The sequence below is a fragment of the Xyrauchen texanus genome, chromosome 21 (assembly GCF_025860055.1).
Source record: "Xyrauchen texanus isolate HMW12.3.18 chromosome 21, RBS_HiC_50CHRs, whole genome shotgun sequence".
NCBI classification, from domain to species: Eukaryota; Metazoa; Chordata; class Actinopteri; order Cypriniformes; family Catostomidae; genus Xyrauchen; species Xyrauchen texanus.
In genome coordinates, this window is record NC_068296.1 from 38,159,920 (window position 1) to 38,179,291 (window position 19,372).

A 19,372-nucleotide genomic window follows, 5' to 3' on the forward strand; every position below is an offset into this window, starting at 1 on the left:
TGCTATTTAGGCTCATAGATCACAATATAGATCACTGTATTTGCTGCAATTTTGAGTTGTGTTTGAGGAAATTCCATTGCAATAAACATTCTTTATTCCCACATCACGACAAAAAACTGATTAACCGTTTGTGAAACCACATGGTTCACTGAAAATTTAAAATAGTAACCGTGCACATCCCTATGTGTTATGCCTCATGCTCCTGAATAATTTTAAGTTAGTATTTCTAATTCTAATATTAGTTTAGTATTATCTACTTCCCAACACTGCTCGTGATTCTGTCTACCCTTAGCTAGACTATAATGAGGCTGTAACAAGATTCTGGTCAGCTCTTGTATGTTTGACCCCTGACCTTTTAATGTCACAGACATGATCAAAGGGCTTTGGGTGGGGGCAGAGTCACTGCTTGCACAAGTACTAAGCACAAGTACTAAGTACAGTTCCATAAGTTCCTAACAGACCTTTTAATAATTTACACAGTTTTATAGAACACAAAGCCATCACAAAACGAAACAAGCAATCTGACATTTAAGCTCAGTTTTGCTGGTGATGCTGTGTAGCATCTGTATGTGAGAAAAGATCACCATCACATTATAATGTGGGGGGCTATTTGTGCTCAGGAGTGTGTGCTTGTCATTTTATTTTATTCAATTTGTTTGAAATTATGACTTGATTAGTAAAAGCTGCATGCATGGAAAGTAACACATTTTCCAGCAATGCATTAAACACTATTTTTTTTACTTCCTAGTTTAGAATTTTCCATGCGATTTATGATGATATAATCTATAATGATATACAGTATGATGCAATATGTAAGGGATACTGTACAGCAAGAGTTCTCCAGAAAAGCTAAGTGTGCAACCGCAGTGTGCGTTGCAGTTCTGTTGGTATTTATTTTGCTGCCTGCTCATTATCCAGCTTATTACAAGCCTAATTGCCAAATAAATGGACATGAACATTGATTTGAGTTGAAACTGTTTTATTACCTTACTTGTAAAGATTGAAGAGTGATAAGAAGAACGAAAGATGAGTCGCACTCCCTGGTTGTTGGGTTTTATTTTGAAATATCAGACTGCTAGATGGTGGAATTGACCAATCAGAATCAGGTATTTCAAAGAGACATTTACTAAGAGGTAATATGATATGTTAAAAAAGTTTAGTCAATCCTGCTCTTTTTGTGATTCTCTAAAGTGCGCTCTATCTGGAGAAAACAGGCACAGCTGCTGAACACAAGCTCTCTGAACTCTGACAGGAACAAATGGAGTGTGACTGGCAACAAAACACAAATCAATGAACCCCCAAAATTAATCTGCACCAATCAGAGCCATCTGACATCAGCTGGAGCATCTCTCAGACAGAGAACACTGTGTTTTCAACACATCTGTTGCTCTGTTCATAATGAGAGCAATTGTTTAGCATTGAATGAGCGCAAATAATATCTGTCAGACTCGGCTTATTGTGAACATTAGACAAGTCTGGATAGTCTCTGAAATCATTAGAGGGCAAATCAATTTGAAAATCCATTATCAGTTCCTGCAGTGACATACTGACATCAATTTACTGATGTACCAGGAAGATCTCATTTATATTCATAGGTATTTGTACTTAAGTTTTTGTACGTTTGGATTGAAACATGCATACAACATCAACGCAATGACAGCTTCTAAAAAGTAAACCATTTTACATAACCTTAGACACACAAATCTGTACAAATCCTTTGATGACTGGTTGCAAATGTGGGCATTCCAACATTTCTCCTAATGATGGAATGCCCAATTCCCACTACTTACTAGATCCTCGTGGTGGTGCGGATACTCACCTCAATCCGGGTGGCGGAGGAAAAGACTCGGTTGCCTCCGCTTCTGAGACCATCAATCCATGCATCTTATCACATGGCTCGTTGTGCATGACATCGCGGATGCTCCTAGCATGAGAAGGGTCATGCTACTCTCCGCGATCCACTCACAACTTACCACACGCCCCATTGAGAGCGAGAACCACTTAATCACGACCACAAGGAGGTTACCCCATGTGACTCTACCCTCTCTAGCAACCGGGCCATTTTGGTTGCTTAGGAGATCTGGCTGGAGTCACTCAGCACAACCTGGATTCAAACTTATGACTTCAGGGGTGTTAGTCAGTGTCTATACTCGATGAGCTACCCAGGCCCCCAGTTTTCATGTTTTTCTTGAGAAAAATATGTCTGTCTACATTCAAGTCATTTGAATTTAAATAGCACTTTTCACAATGAACATTGTTTAAAAGCTGCTTTGTAGAAAATCATGCCTTAAAGTCTTAAAGCCCCCAGCGAGCAAGCTAAAGGTGACCGCGGCAAAGAAAAAACACATTTCAATAGTTAGTGGAGAAAAAAAAAGCCTTGAGAAGAACCTGACCTCTGGCTTTATGTTATATGTACAATATACAATATTATTTACAACGTGGACCAAAAAATAAATAAATAAATAAATAAATGGGCCCACAAAGTTTGATTGTTCAATTGTTATCAATGCATAAATGTGTTCACACGATTTTTGGCAAACTTCCACAACTTTTTGTAAACAAAAAAATTACGTCACTGTGACATCTTCGTGAGCAAAAAGTTGAAAGTTTTGAAAGTTATGAGCACCTTGCTGTACATGTGATTATGCTCAATTTAGGCTGGGAGAGGCTGACTGTTAATTGCAACTTCTACTGCTTTTTTTTGCATCTCAAATCCACCTATTTGCACAGTGATGTTGGCGTAAATAAAACAACATGTTTAATGTGCTGTGAACATGACACTGCTATTTGGCAAATTCAAAAAGCTGTAACTCTACAATCTACTTGCCGTTTGCCATTGGTCTTTGGGCTCTCAACTCACATAGGTAGACTAGTTGCTCTGTTTTCCTGTGAGCGCTCAGTGCCGCCTATCCAGGGAGGAGACTTTTTCGCAGCTCACAATGTTGCATTGCTTGGTTTTTATCACACTTATGTGGTCTGTATTTATAGTGTACGATACACATAATATTGAATTGAGAGCATTGTATCATACGATACAATATGATTTTTACACCCCAAATATATACATAGAAAGTGATGTGGAAGGCCAGATGTTCAAACAAGACAATAAACAACTAAACAAGAGGATAAGTACATCAGAGTCTCTAGTTTGAGAAATAAACGTCTCACATGTCCTCCGCTGACAGCTTCATTGAATTCTACCCGCTCAACACTAGTTTCATGTTCAACAGTAAAGAAAAGACTCAGGGGTGCAGGCATTATGGGAATAATTGCAAAGAAAAAGCCACTTTTGAAACAGAAAAACAAAAAGAAACACAGATAACAACAGATAATTGGAAAAGAGTGTTATGGATCTTAAATCCCATTGATCCCATTGAGCTTTTGTGGGATCAGCTAGACTGTAAGGTGCGTGAGAAGTGTCCGACAAGACAGTCACATCTATGGCAAGTGCTATCCCTTTGTTTTATATAGAAAACATCATGAGCTCATTATAAACAAAATAGAAGTCAATGGAAATCCCCACCGTGATAGAAAAACACATGTAGGTGTGAGTGTGTGCTGTGATAATTTTTTTCTCACCAGTCTTATTTATTTATTAGAAATCCAATAAAATCTATCTACCTGTAAATTCCATGAATTCAATATTCTTTGAACCTCAAAGGTTTCGTAAATAACTTGTACACCTTTTGTACATCTCTAAAGTTTAAGATGCTGTAAAATAAGTTAATATTGTACTTCTCCATCAAAATGTATGAAAACGTTCTATCTAAAAAGTGCTACAACCACATTTTACACACAAATTCCTAAAACAACTAATGAGATCACGTTGGATATACAGAGTATTAATTGAAAAATGCTGCAATGGTTTTGTAAGAAATAGTTGTTTAATAATATGAAGTAACATTTTACTTGCAAGTCTGTAAACAGTTCATCACCATAACGCTTTATGACAAAATCCACAGAGTATTTCAAAACAGAAACAGAGAACATCTTGAACTGTACCACACCAAAACACACACATGCACAGTGGGAGGGAATAAAAAAAGGAAAATCGACAATCTGACCATAAGAGCTTTGAGTGACACGTCGACACTCCGTTTAAAAACAAGTACCAAGACTGATTTAGAAAACATTGACTTTGAATGGAAACTTGGAGAATGACATTTTTTCCCCACAATTTTTCTTTCCAATTTCACCATGAGTCACACAGAATAACCATACAGTATGTGACCATTCAACATGCATCTGAAACAATCAAGTGTCCCCATGCAGTGGAACAGATTCCAAGTGCACAGGTCGAAGAAAACAGTGTGCCATCTGTGGAACTCTCTGTACTTCTGGATCCCAGAGCAGGCCATAAACAGGAATTCTCTCCTCCTGCTGTTGGTCTGAAGATGAGAATGTGGACCTCAGGCTAAGGAGATGGAGGAGCCTTCAGTGAATTGCAGGAGCCCCCCTGGCTTCCCCCTCCGGTACTGTGATACTACAGAGAGCAAAGAAGAACATTGTCCTAATCATCCTGGTTCTCTCAAAGCTTCATACAGTCATTCTTTTGATATTCTTTGCTTTGATGTTTTAGAATTGGACATGTAAGCACACAAATGCAATGGCACACAGACTGTGCACTTGTTAAAACAAAATTAGAAATATGCAGAACGCCGTCTTTAAAGGGGTCATATAACGGTACATGCACTTTTTCATGTTGATTGTACTGAAATGTGTGTTGGCTGTGCCTGTACACAACCATCCTATTATGATAAAAATCCATCCAGTGTTTTTGTTTTAATCTCCTTATATATTTTCCCCTGCCTCAAATCGAGCTGTTCGACCTTGTGACGTCCCAGGATTGTTGATTGACAGCAGTGTTTCAACACAGACCCGCCCTCGCTCGTGAGCGAGCTGTCAATCATAGTCCGTCATCATTGTTGATACACTGGAGCAGAATGGCGCTTAAGCGATTGTGGTGTCCTGTTCTTCGGTGTAATAAGGAACACAGCAGTCATTTTGATGTTCCTAAATCTGAACCGCTGAAGACGCAGTGGCTGAGTTTTGTTTACGATGGGAATATTCCCCACGAGCAACGTCAATGCGTTCATGTTTGCGCGAATCATTTTTCACCAGACTGCTTTATAAACGAGGGTCAGTATAAAGCTGGTTTTGCTAAGAAGCTGCTGCTGAAAAAAGATTCGGTACCAACTATTTATATTCCCTCTGCACCTCCAGAAGTAAGTGTAACGTTTTATTAACCTTTATATTAATCTTTGCAAATCGCTTGCACGCTTCACAATGAATGTGGCTAATGTTTACACTCAGGGTACATTACGGCATGTTTTCCATAATGTTACGACGTTCTCAATATAATTCATAATCCCACGTTTATAATGAACAACGCGTTATGGTTATTGTGTTATTAAAAACTGTGTACGCAGGTGTTACAGTTAACATGGTCAAGTCAAGTCAAGTCAAGTGGTTTTTATTGTCGTTTCAACCATATACAGTTAGTACAGTACACAGCAAAACGAGACAACGTTCCTCCAGGACCATGGTGCTACATAAAAACAACAAAGGACCAACACAGGACCACATGAGACAACACAACAAAATAAAATACCTATATAAAAAACCTATATATACCTATATAAAGTGCACGTGCAAACATGTGCAAAAAGTACGGGACAGTACAACACATTTCTGACAATGAACAGGACAATAGACAGTGCAGCGCCGACCAGTACTCAGTAGTGCAAAAAGATGACAGTTTCTAAAAATTTAAACATAACATACTATGAGATAGTGTTCTATGCACATAGCAGTTATTGAGGTAGCAGACAGTTATAAAGTGACAGTAATTAAAGTGCAACTCAGGACACGTGTGTGTCAAACCAGTCTCCGAGTATTGAGGAGTCTGATGGCTTGGGGGAAGAAGCTGTTACACAGTCTGGCTGTGAGGGCCCGAATGCTTCGGTACCTCTTGCCAGACGGGAGGAGGGTAAAGAGTTTGTGTGAGGGGTGTGTGGGGTCGTCCACAATGCTGGTTGCTTTGCGGATACAGTGTTTTTTGTAAATGTCTTTGATGGAGGGAAGAGAGACCCCAATGATCTTCTCAGCTGTCCTCACTATCCTCTGCAGGGCTTTGCGGTCCGAAACGGTGCAAGTCCCAAACCAGGCAGTGATGCAGCTACTCAGGATGCTCTCAAAAGTCCCTCTATAGAATGTAGTGAGGATGGGGGATGGGAGATGTGCTTTCCTCAGCCTTCGAAGAAAGTAGAGACGCTGCTGGGCTTTCTTGGTGATAGAGCTGGTGTTGAGGGACCAGGTGAGGTTCTCCGCCAAGTGAACACCAAGGAATTTGGTGCTTATGACGATCTCCACAGAGGAGCCGTCGATGTTCAGCGGAGTGTGTTCACCTTGTGCTCTCCTAAAGTCAACAACTATCTCTTTTGTTTTGTCGACATTCAGGGACAGGTTGTTGGCTCTACACCAGTTCGTCAGCCGCTGCACCTCCTCTCTGTATGCTGACTCGTCGTTCTTGCTGATGAGACCCACCACGGTCGTGTCATCGGCGAACTTGATGATGTGATTCGAGCTGTGCATTGCTGCACAGTCGTGAGTCAGCAGAGTGAACAGCAGTGGACTGAGCACACAGCCCTGGGGGCCCCAGTGCTCAGTGTGGTGGTGGTGGAGATGCTGTTCCCGATCCGGACTGACTGAGGTCTCCCAGTCAGGAAGTCCAGGATCCAGTTGCAGAGGGAGGTGTCCAGGCCCAGCAGGTTCAGCTTTCCAATCAGGTGCTGGGGAATGATTGTGTTGAATGCTGAGCTGAAATCTATGAACAGCATTCGAACGTATGAGTCCTTATTGTTTAGGTGGGTGAGGGCCAGATGGAGGGTTGTGGTGATGGCATCGTCCGTTGAACGGTTTGAACGATACGCAAACTGCAGTGGGTCTAGTGAGGGGGGCAGCTGGGTCTTAATCTGCCTCATGACGAGCCTCTCGAAGCACTTCATGATGATGGGTGTAAGTGCGACGGGACGGTATTCGTTGAGGCAGGACACTGAAGAAATCTTTGGCATGGGGATGATGGTGGTGGCCTTGAAGCACGTTGGAACGACGGTGCTGCTCAGAGAGATGTTGAAGATGTCGGTAAGAACATCTGCTAGCTGGTCTGCACATCCTCTGAGCACTCAACATTCTGAGCCAGGAATGTTGTCTGGTCCAGCAGCCTTCCGTGGGTTGACTCTACGTAGAGTTTTCCTCATATCTGCCGTGGTAAGACAGAGCACCTGGTCGTTGGGAGGAGGGGTGGACTTCCTCGCCATCACGTCGTTCTGCACTTCAAACCGAGCGTAGAAGTCGTTCAGCGCATCTGGAAGGGAGGCATCTTTGTCACAGGCAACTGATGTTGTCCTGTAGTTGGTGATGGCCTGGATGCCCTGCCACATGCGCCGCGTGTCACCGCTGTCCTGGAAGTGACTGTGGTTCTCTGGGCGTGTGCGCGCTTTGCCTCTCTGATTGCCCGTGACAGTTTGGCCCTAGCTGTTCTTAGGGCTGCCTTATCGCCTGCTCTGAAGGCGGAGTCTCGGGACCTCAGCAGCGTGCGCACCTCCGCAGTCATCCACGGCTTCTGGTTGGAGCGTGTGGTGATGGTCTTCGAGAAAGTGACATCATCAATGCACTTGCTGATGTAGCTGGTCACTGATGCTGTGTATTCCTCCAAGTTGGTAGAATCGCCATATGTTGCAGCCTCCCTGAACTTGTGCCAGTCAGTACACTCAAAACAGTCCTGAAGAGCAGAGATGGCTCCTGCTGGCCAGGTTTTCACCTGCTTCTGAAGCGGTTTTGTGCATCTGACGAGCGGTCTGTATGCTGGAATTAACATAACAGAGATGTGGTCTGAGTAGCCGAGGTGTGGGCGGGGCTCCGCCCGATGCAGCGCCTGGGATGTTTGTGTAAACAAGATCAAGCCGTTCGCCCCTCTCGTTGCAAAGTCCACATACTGATGAAATTTAGGGAGCACTGTCTTGAGATTTGCATGGTTGAAATCTCCGGCGACAATAAACAGTCCGTCGGGGTGAGCGTTCTGCAGTTCGCTCATAGCCCCATACAGTTCACAGAGCGCTTCCTTAGCGTTAGCGCTGGGGGGAATGTAAACTCCGGTTATGCAAACAGTGGTGAATTCCCGTGGTAGATAAAAAGGTCTGCATCTAACAGTCACAAGCTCCAACAGCGATGACCAGTAACTAGAGACTAGCATAGAGTTCTTGCACCATTCCGTGTTGATGTAAACACACAAGCCACCACCGCGAGTCTTACCGCAGAGAGCTGTATTTCTGTCGGCACGAAACGAGGCGAGCCCGTCTAGCTGAATGGCGGCATCCAGAAAAACAAAGACACAGCAGTCTCTAAACTCACGCTGCGTAGCCTGCTGGAGTCGGATATAGTCCAGTTTATTGTCCAGGGAGCAAACATTTGAGAGCAGGATAGACGGGAGAGCCGGCCGGCTAGGGTTTGTTTTAGCCTAGCATGGACCCCCGCCCTCTTTCCGCGCTTCCGCTTTCTCGCACACTGCTTACGACGTCCTCTCCCCCGGCCACCGGCATCAGGCGACGCCGAGGGCTGGAGGCCTGGTCTCCGCAGCAAGCCGAGTACGCGTAGCGCCTACTGCAGGTCATCATGCAGCTTGGTTTTTGCATGAGTCTTATATTTCAGTAGTGTCTGGCGATGGTAGACACGAACACCGGTTGCTCCGATGTCCATGTGTTGCAAAAGTCGGGCTTTTTTAACAAAAATAGCACCATTGTGGATCCGGAGTGGCCGCTGCGTGCTACCGCGCCGCCATCTTGGATCATCATGGTAACACTAAGTTACACCTGGTTTACTTGTATGTTACTGATTAAGAAGTAATGTCAAAAAAACGGAGAATAACTCCAGAACGGAGGGGCGGGGTGACCAAAGCTCATTATCATTTAAAGTCATATGCACTGAAACGGCGTGCTGAAAACAGAGCTGTTTTGGAGTAGGTAAAATTAGTGTTTTCTTAAAATACTAATGAGAATTTTTAATAAAAGTATACTACAAAGTTTTCATTTAGACCCTAAAGATTCATATTAACTTGTACAAAAATGGCATTATATGACCCCTTTAAGAGAACGGCTTTGAAAGAGCACATTTAAAAGAACAAAATATGTCAAGACATTTTGTAACTGTTTGGGCCAGAAATATCTAACCACCACCGAAGCTTTCGTTTTTTGGTGACTTACAAGCTACACTATGTAAGATTTTTTTGGTTAAAATGAACAAATTGACTTTAATGATTGAGTCCATAAACAATCAGTGTTCAAAACACCATGTTTGCCAAGGTAAGCCTATACAAATAATCTGTATTTTGAGCTGTTGGGTCGGATTTGGAGCGAAATCGCTGGCTTATGTCGTTACTCTTCAGAAAAGAAGTACCGGCTGTCACGTGTTCTGTCTGAGGACGCTGTTCAGTTCAGTCAGTCACTGTCACACAGTCCAGAACAGCATCGCTGCAGTACGGATGAATGTTTATCTGTTATCTGTTTGGCGAAGTTGTTTACCTGCTATAATGCTTGGAATTGAATACAGTATGTTGTCTGTAAGGGGCAATGCTTTGATGAATTTACTGATCACGATTCGTTGTCAGGGGAAGTTACTGTGCATGTTTACTAATACGTATATCTTCTGAAACTGACTTCTTGAACATATTATTTTCATGTTTAATGAAGTATATTTTATCCCCATTATTGCTCGTTTTATGTTTTTAATTTACAGTGTTATTAGGCCTACTTCACTTTGCTTTATCAACTGCCGTGTTCATTTTTTAATTTTAGTCACAGTTTTAGTCTTGTAACAAAAATGTCCGTTATAAATAGTCAATATATAGTCAAGTTATATTCATTCATTTTAGTCAGTTTTACTCTGACAATAATACCTTTTACTTGATGATGACGTGCAAAATGGACTAAAAATTGTCCAACTGTAACCAACCAACTTTTGATCAAATATTCAAATATTTAGAAAACAAATTATAAATATTTTCTAATGTAAACATGTATCGACCATACAGTATAAATGTACATACTGTTGTTGTTGTGAAAAACCTGAGCTCCTGAAATAATAATGAAAACACTGAAGTATTAGCTAATTTTGAGAAGTAGCCTGTATTCTGAATTTCGTCAATAATTTAATAATCTTCATGATGCACCTTTTCGTCTCATCTTCGTTATCGTTGATGAAATCAAAAAAACATTTAATCAACAAACGTTTTCATCGATTTAGTTGATGAGATTAATAGTGTAAAAATAATGAAGTCTTACATTGAACTCGAAATAGGCAGAATCATGAGTTTCACTTCTTATGTGAATATACTTAAATCTGGTGATGATTCAGATGAGTCCCCTGTTCTCTATGTAAAAGCACTTTGAGTGTAGTGTCAGAAAAGTGTACAATTCATTCATTCAAAATATGTAAATAAGTGTGTTGTTTATCTTCATCAAAGCAAGTAATATTTCATATTTAAATGTTTAATTGTATAACATAATAATATCAACATGAAAATAGCATGTTAGGCTTTGAATTTCTCCCAGTCATGATCACACAACAGGTGATGTCCAGGTAACCTCAAATCATGAGATTCATCCACATGAGCAGTAGTGTCCAAACACGACTGACGTAAAGTGTTCTTCCGCAAATTTCTTGCAATTTTAAACTTCAACCACAGATGTCACTAGAGAGCACAAAGTAACGTAATGCAGCCTTTTCTTTTTTTTATCCCCTTTTCTTTCCAATTGGGAATGCCCAATTCCCAATGCGCTCTAAGTTCTCATGGTAGCGTAATGACAAATCTCAGTTGGCTACACATCTGAGACTGTCAATCCGTGCATCTTATCATGTGGCTTGTTGAGTGTGTTACCGCAGAGATCTAGCGTGTGTGGAGGCTTCAGGCTATTCTACGTGGCATCCACGCACAACTCACCACGCGCCCCACTGAGAGCAGGAACCACATTATAGTGACCACAAGGAGGTTACCCCATGTGACTCTACCCACCCTACCCACCCTAGCAACCAGGTCAATTTGTTGCTTAGGAAGCCTGGCTGCAGTCACTCAGCATGCCCTGGATTCGAACTTGTAAAGGTGTGGCATCTTTACTTGCTGAGCTATCCAGACTCCCCGTAGTGCAGCTTTAAGAGAAACATTTCAACATTTTCTTGAGTATGTGTATGTGCATTTTTTCATTGGCTACAAAACACTTCTATTTATATGACTTATTCACTACACAATACTAGTTGAGGTTTCTCAAAGTTATATAAAAAAAACAGCCTTTTGTTTTAATTGATTGTAGGTAAATATTCCACTACATCCAGTGCTCTTTTGTTCTCTGTGTTCTAAAGTATCCCAATACTGTTTTACCAGTGTTGGGGAAGCTACTTTAAGACTGTAGCTTCCCAAGCTACAAGCTACTCATCAGTTAAAGTAGTTAACTACAGACAAGCTACTTATTAACCATGGTTACGACAATCATGGTTACTACAATATTACTATAGTAAATCCATGGTTACCCTATGGATCCTATAATATTACCATAGTAAGTTTTGAAAGGGTTATACAAATAGGGTGACAACATTTAAATGAACATATTTATACCTATATACTTAATATAGACTAACAAACTAGAAAATACTCTATTTTATAAAACTTATTTGAAATATAGTGATAAACAACAGAAATTAAAGAAATATTTCACTTAAAAAAGAAGGCAATGTCCCTTTAAGGCAGCATGGAGCTCATGTGAATCATTGAATAATTTATGTGAACTAGTTAATTTACATGAGAGAGAGGACAGTTTAGGTGGGTGTGTTTGATTCTTTCCTCATGTGGCATCATCCTGGTCTTCAGCCCTATATGCATCTGAGTATCTGATGCATTCTTTTGGTTTGTCTTTGCTGTATAGCAGACTTAAATCCAGAGTGCCATTTAGGTATCTCATGATGTGCTTGACACCCATCCAGTCTTGCTTTATAGGTTTAGCACAAAATCGTGTAATATTGTTAACTGCTTAAGTCATCAGAGGATTTGACAAGCTTTGCATTGGTGTGTGCTGATTGGTTTTGAGTTTTTCCAACACATTTCTGGCAAATATTGTCTGACTCATCCATATTTCCCCTATTTCTGGTTTCTGATCAATCCTCACTCCAAGAAAGTAATTCAGCTCACCCATGTGTGAGCATTTTCTTCACTTCCATCATTACATTTACATTTATGCATTTGGCAGATGCTTTTATCCAAAGCAACTTACAGTGCACTTAATACAGGGACAATCCCCCTGGAGCAACCTGGAGTTAAGTGCCTTGCTCAAGGGCCCAACAGTGGCATCTTGGTGGTGCTGGGGCTTGAATCCCCAACCTTCTGGTCAGTAACACTGAGCCTCAACCACTGAGCCACCACTGCCCCCATCATTCGCTTATCTCTGCATCCAGCCAAGAGAATGTCATCCATATACATGGAAATGATGAACATCTCGCCTCTGGTAGTGCTGTATGTGCATGGATCACATGTGGTTTTCAAAAATCCCATTTTCTTCTGATGGTCAACTAGGACAATGTTCCCTCATTTTGGCGACTGTTTCAGGCCATTAATACTGCGATTTGGTTTGCACACTATATGTTCCTTGCAAACTCCTCCTTTCTTCAGGAATGCTTCAAACTCAGTTGATGTATATTCTCCTCCGATGTTTGTGTGCAAGACTCACAGCCATTGCTTTCCATTCCAGAATCTTCTGAAAAAAGTAATCTTTGCGCTTCAGTTCACACACCCACACATAGCAAGTCTTTTCATCAAAAAATGACAAAGTATTCTGCTCCACTTAAGGACTTTGTGTTCATTTTCCCACATAAACATCACAGTGCACTAAACGAAGTGGTTCAACTGATAGCCTTTGGTTGTCAGTAGATGCGATGATGCTTTCTCACAGCACATGACTCACGGAAGTCAATGTCTTTTCAAACATCAAAGTCAAACCAGCAACTAGACAGTCTACAACTTCAAGTTTTGCACTCCTAACTGGCCATAACATAGATCCCAGATGTCTTCTTTGCATTCTTTATACATGTTCTCATTTTCTGCTACGCACACCTATTCACTCTCTTTACATTCCAGGTATTAGAGGACTGCAGTCACAAACAGCTTTTCTCAGAGTCTCTACCTTTCCATTGTAATGAATAAAGTTTGCACATCAGTGCTATCTTATTTGCCCATGTTTTCTTCTGGAACTGATCCAGTAGCTTTTTCCATACCATTGCAGGATCTTCAGGCTCTCCAGTTAAATAGAGTAGAGATGATTCTAACTTTTCCAACAGTTATAACAAGTGGCACAATGGCATGCAATATTTTACAAACAGTGATTCATTATTAACTCACGTTTAATGAACAATTATTCATACATATTTTATCATAAACTCAATATAAGTTCCGAAGCCCTCCTGAGACGGGCGACCCAGGCAGTCAGATGTTCGCTCCGGAGCTGGTACCAAGACCACTCCGTCCCACGGTGGAGGGCCGGGAGGAGAATCCTTTTTTTCATTACTTTCATTTGCCGCACTGCCTTTGCGCTGCGGTACCCACATTCTCAATAAGAGAACGATTTCCTCACTCCCTGGGTCATCTGTCCGGTGCCCCAGCCAGTCCCGGCTCCCTGGACACAGTTTTCTCGCCTCAGGCCCCACGACTGCTCAGCCCCGGCAGGCGAGTTCTTAAGACGCCTCTCTAGGACCTCTTCCTCAGTCTCTAACCCGCCCCCTGCCCCTGCCTGGTGCCTGGTTGGAGGTAAGTGCTTTGAGTCTTATCTCAGCACCCGATAGTGCCCCTCGTGCGGATCTTGGATGCGTGACTTTTACTTCCCAATCCGTTGCGCTGGCTGGCCAGGACCATCTGTCTCGGCTACACGATTCAGTTCGCCTGGCTCCCACCTCGTTTCAGCGGTGTTCGCTCCACTTCCGAGATCACGACCCTGCTCCTCAAGGATGAAATAGAGCCCTACAGCCGAGATGGAGAAGGTTTTCTACAGCCCTTACTTCATCGTACCCAAAAAAAGCAGCGGGTTGCGACCAATCTTAGACCTGCGAGTTCTCAACCGGGCCTTACATAGACTCCCGTTCAAAATCCTCACACAGAAACAGATTCTTACCTGCGTTTGACAGCTAAATTGGTTTGCGGAGGTAGACCTGAAGGACACGACCCTTCTTACGGTTTGAATTCAACGGCCAGGCGTATCAGTACAAGGTCCTCCCCTTCGGCCTGTTCCTGTCCCCTCACGTCTTCACGAATATCGCAGAGGCAGCTCTTGCCCCACTAAGGGAATTGGGCAGCCACATACTCAAATACCTAGACGACTGGCTCAACCTGGCTCACTCTCTTACTGTGCGCTCACAGGAACCAGGTGCTCAGGCACCTCAGCCGTCTAGGGCTTCAGGTCAACTGGGAAAAGAGCAAGCTCGTCCCGGTTCAGAGCATCTCTTTTCTCGGCATGGAGTTAGACTCAGTCTCAATGACAGCGCGTTTCACAAACGAGCGCGCTCAGTCAGTGCTCAGGTGCCTCGCTCTCTTCGAGCCCAGCACAGCAGTTCCTCTAAAACAATTCCAGAGGCTCCTGGGGCATATGGCATCCTCAGCCATGTCTGCGCCGCTCGGGTTGATGCATATGAGACCGCTTTAGCACAGGTTACAGACTCGAGTTCCGAGATGGGCATGGCGCCACGGCACATGCGGACCGGAGTCCCCTTGCAGCAGGTGTCCAGACGTGTCATGGTGACCACAGACGCCTCTCGACAGGGTTGGGGTGCCGTTTGCAATGGGAACGCTGCCGCTGGCCCCTGGACAGGACCCCGGTAGCATTGGCACATCAACTGCCTAGAGTTGTTGGCTGTATCTCTTGCCCTACAGAGGTTTCTCCCACTAATCTGGGGCAAGCACGTCTTGATCTGTTCAGACGGTATGTGCTTTCCGTATCTATTTGGACCGCATGAAGAGCTATAGATGTTCTGAATAGCAGAACACCCTTGCGGGTTCGAGCACACTCTATGGGATGTGTGGCATCCTCGTGGGCACTGGCCCATGGCACCTCCTTAACAGACATCTGCAGAGCAGCGGGATGGGCAACACCCAATACCTTTGCCAGATTTTACAATCTCAGGGTTGAGTCGGTCTCGTCCCGTTTTGTCAGGTCCGAGCCGGTTGAACTTAGTAAAGCGCACAACCGACCAGGTGTCCTATCCCAGGTTAGCCACTAAGTGTCGCTCCCTGGATGTTCTCCTCCCTAGCATTCTGGCCTGCGAATTCAGGTGAGCAATTCGCGTCCAGACCCACTACGAGTCACAGGTGCTCTATACTTGTGTCGGGCTCCACAGACTTAGTTCCATTTTCAGGCAAACTCCCCGTGATGTATTTGTTGATCAAAACATCAGGTTAGCAAGCCAAACCGAATCAGTGGCTATGGCAAACGTCAGGTAGAAGAGAAAAACATGATAAAAACAAAATGAGGATTATTTGGTTTTACTTATCTATTCATTATTTATTAATATTTATGTGGATTTTGAATGTTAAAAGAGGAGTCCCCTGGAAAAAAGGTCGGGAACCACTGATGTAGCAGATGGATTAAGGTTCCTCGAACATGAAGATGAATCTTTCTCATTGTGGCTCCCAGCTAATAGACTGAATCACTTCCTCAGCTGCTGGCCAATATTGATGACATCTTCAGTCAACAGAGTATTTTTACACATTTAACACATTTAGGAGTAATGGATATTACATGTAGAATGCATTTCCTTTATTTTATTTAGGGCCTTTATTACACTCAGTACAACATTTTGGACATTAAACAGACAAAAAAAAAAAAAAAAAAAAAAATCTCACATACTCTTCAGCCCAGCCTTTAACACAATCTGCTGCTTCTTGCTACCCACAGTGTCATATATGACAGCGTTACATACACTAGGGTTCATTTTTATTTGTTCATTTTACACTAATCTTTTTTAAGGTCAGCTATTGTATATTTCTAAACTGTTTGAATCTGAATCTGTTTACTAAAAAAAAATCTGTATCTTTGATATTTTCAGTGTGATTTTTGCCTGTGCTGGATGGTATGACCTTGAGTCACATGTCCAGGGAAACATGTTGCTAAATAGTAGATTAACTTTGCTTTCGTCACATTTTTAACCATAGCAATCAAGACATGAACCTTATCTCAAAACATTTTAGAGCTTAGTTCTCTTTTTTATACCGTATTTCTAAACAAAATCTATTCTAGGACAGCAACTTTGAACTTTTGCCATTTTCATAAGTGTTTCCTCTTTTTATAATTTTTTTTTAATTGGATAATCCATGCTGTCTTTATATATAAAAGGAGGATTCAAACAGAATCTTTTAAAAAAACATTTTAAGAGCTAGTATTTAAAAGACATCCATGCGGTCTTACCTCGACGAGAGGGTGCCAGTGTGCGATGGGTTTGCGTGGGTAAGTCAACATCTCATTCCAGTGTTCTCTGCCCAAACCCTCGCCGTCATTACCTACTCGACACACACCTATGACTTCATTGTGACCTACACTGTGAAAAGAGGCAGCAAAATACTCTCTTTACTTCATAACAATATACTGTACATAAATATCCCACTAAAATATTAAAATCTTTTAATGGAATAGTACACCCATAATTCATCATCATGCCGATTCAAACCTGTATGACTTAAAGCTGGTTAACACTTCAGCTTTAATGTTCCCTTTGTCAAGGGTTTCTAAATGACTAATATATCATTTGCAAATGCATTATAAATCACTGATGCAGTTATAACAACATAAATAAAAAGGGCGTCTTTCATGCTATACTTGCAAAATAGTAAGGCATTTTAACTTGCTATAAAAGCTTATATAGAATACTTTTTTACCTCTTTTCTCGTCAATTTGGAATGCCCAATTCCCAATGCGCTCTAAGTCCTGGTGGTGGTGTAGTGACTCACCTCAAGGCAGAGGACAAATCTCAGCTGCCAGAGACAGTTAATCCACGCATCTAATCACGTGACTTATTGAGCATGTTACCGTGGTGACATAGTGCGTGTGGAGGCTTCATGCTATTCTCTGCGGCATCCACGCACAACTCACCACACATCCCACCAACTTATCTGCATGTTGTAATTATTGCATATCAATCATTTATAATGCATTTGCAACCTCTTTATAAACCCTTAACAAAGGGAAAATTATTTTAAAGTGTTACTGTGAAGTGTGTATGTAATTTCAAAATATAACAATATATAACCAGACTGTTTTTAAACAGCTTTTCTGAACACTCCTTCTGTCTGCCATGGGTGAAACAAAGAAATAGTGCCACCCAAACTCATACGATTGGTTGAGTCAATGTTGCTACAATATGTCCAGTTGGTCTGGAACCTCAAACAAACTGAGCAATGTTATGATAGCACCAATGAGCCACTATCTTTACACTTTTCATGGACATTAACATATGAATGAGATAGTTATAGTTGTCTCTGCAACATCTAACAAATGACATACTAAATCAGCTTTAAAGCTGAAGTGTGTCATCCCTGCGTGACTAGAACCACCAAACAGAAAGGCAAAAATAAAATACAAATTTAAAACAGCATTCTGAATATGCCCCCGACTTTGGTTGATCAATCAAAAAGATAGTTACCAATTCACTCCATTGGTCGAGTCAATGTTGTTGTTTTTAATGAGACGGGATGTTCAAACAAACAATTTACAAAACAAAAATGACCTATGAATGGCTTAATACAGCTGTCTCTTCATATTAAGCTGAGATAGGAGTATTTTAACACTGAAAACATTACACACTTAGCTTTAAAGAATCTCTGAACTTCACTTTCTATGAAAGCACATAATGAACAAAGGATGTCAAGCTCCAAAAAAGGACAAAAACTAAAAGAATTATGACATAAAATATATGACTCTGAAGTCTTCAGAGGCAATACCAGCATCATACTGTCACCTTGCAGTCCGCTGAAGCTTTTAATTGTCATTTTCAACCTTTGCAACACTGATGTATCAAAATGAAACCAAATGTCATCAGTTCTAGCATGTCTTGTAACCACATACAAGTTATTAAGTTTGAATATGTGGATGCATGAATGAGAATTGAGATTTATAGTTTAATTGTATTGAAAAGAGCAGCATGAACGTGTTAGGAGTGAAATCAGGGTAAATAAATGATGAAAAAATGTCTGTTTTGATTGAACTATTCTTCGACAATGTAGCAGTTTTGTTAAAACTATTCACCCTCTAGTTTGAAAGTGTTTCTTGGGGTTTAAGTAAACTTAACTTATATTAAAAATTATTACTATTATGATACTCTTTCCATGAAGTAATGAGTATCAATTTTACTCTAATTAATAGGGCTGTCGAATTAACACGTTAAATCAGTGTGATTGATTATATTAAAAAAATATAAGCAATCAATCATGCCATCGGACCTTAATAAAAAATGTTCCTACCATCGGAGCAATTCAAGCTTGAAGTACCACCTTCGTGTTTTTGTGAGTCCCAGTTAGCGGGGCAGTCAGCGCAACTCCAGCTGTACAGTAAATGTTGCGCTGTCTAGGCATCAAACCACACTTTACTGACAGCAGACAAGTAATGACACGTTCTTACATTTAAACACAGCTGGACGGAGTGCAACTCAGAATGCAAGGATCTCAAAATGTGTTTTTATTTTTTTAAGTTTCAAACAACATTTAACTTGACACAGCATCCTAAACATGCTGTTTATGATACAACACAATCAAAATGAGACACTCTAATGCATAACGTACATAGACGTGTCCTTAGAAAATCCATAATAATAAGTCTACCTCGGTCTGTCAGGTTTTACGGAAAGCAAAGCAAAATAAAAACTAGATAGAGATACCACACAAGGGGTATAGCAAAAGAAAATCCAGCAACATACAAACGAACAAGACAAGTATACTTGTCTTGTTTCGTTTGTATGTTGCTGGATTTTCTCTCTGCGCCTTCAGGGGGGCTGCAGCGGACAGGGTGGGCACCACCAGGGGAGCTGCAGCACCGAGGACAGGCACCTCAGGTAAAGCAACCCCGGGGGGAACTTCAGACCTCCTCCACCTTTTCTTGGTAGTATTAGAGAGTATTGGAAGGAGGACTCCATCTCCAGAAGAAGGAAGCAGTCCCCCAATACATAATCCTCAGCTGTAAGGTCTCCTAAACAGGTGGCGATAAAAATTAACTCTATAAGGCTCCAGCTCATGGTTCCCCAAAGCATCTGAGACCTGATGGCTTATTAAGACCAGCGCTGAAGATATCCATGAGCACCA

At 41.7% G+C, this 19,372-nt stretch overlaps 1 protein-coding gene across 1 annotated transcript in view; it reads right to left on the minus strand.

Annotated features, from left to right (window-relative positions):
* Positions 1 to 3,927: 3,927 nt before the first annotated feature.
* Positions 3,928 to 19,372, minus strand: part of syt9a (synaptotagmin IXa) — a 78,626-nt gene continuing 63,181 nt past the window's right edge. The window contains exons 6-7 of the mRNA XM_052152651.1: positions 16,491 to 16,620; positions 3,928 to 4,483 (exon numbers count right to left, since the gene is read on the minus strand). Of these exons, the coding sequence (XP_052008611.1) occupies positions 4,415 to 4,483; positions 16,491 to 16,620 (199 nt within the window). The 3' untranslated portion in view covers positions 3,928 to 4,414. The remainder of the gene's footprint in view (positions 4,484 to 16,490; positions 16,621 to 19,372) is intronic.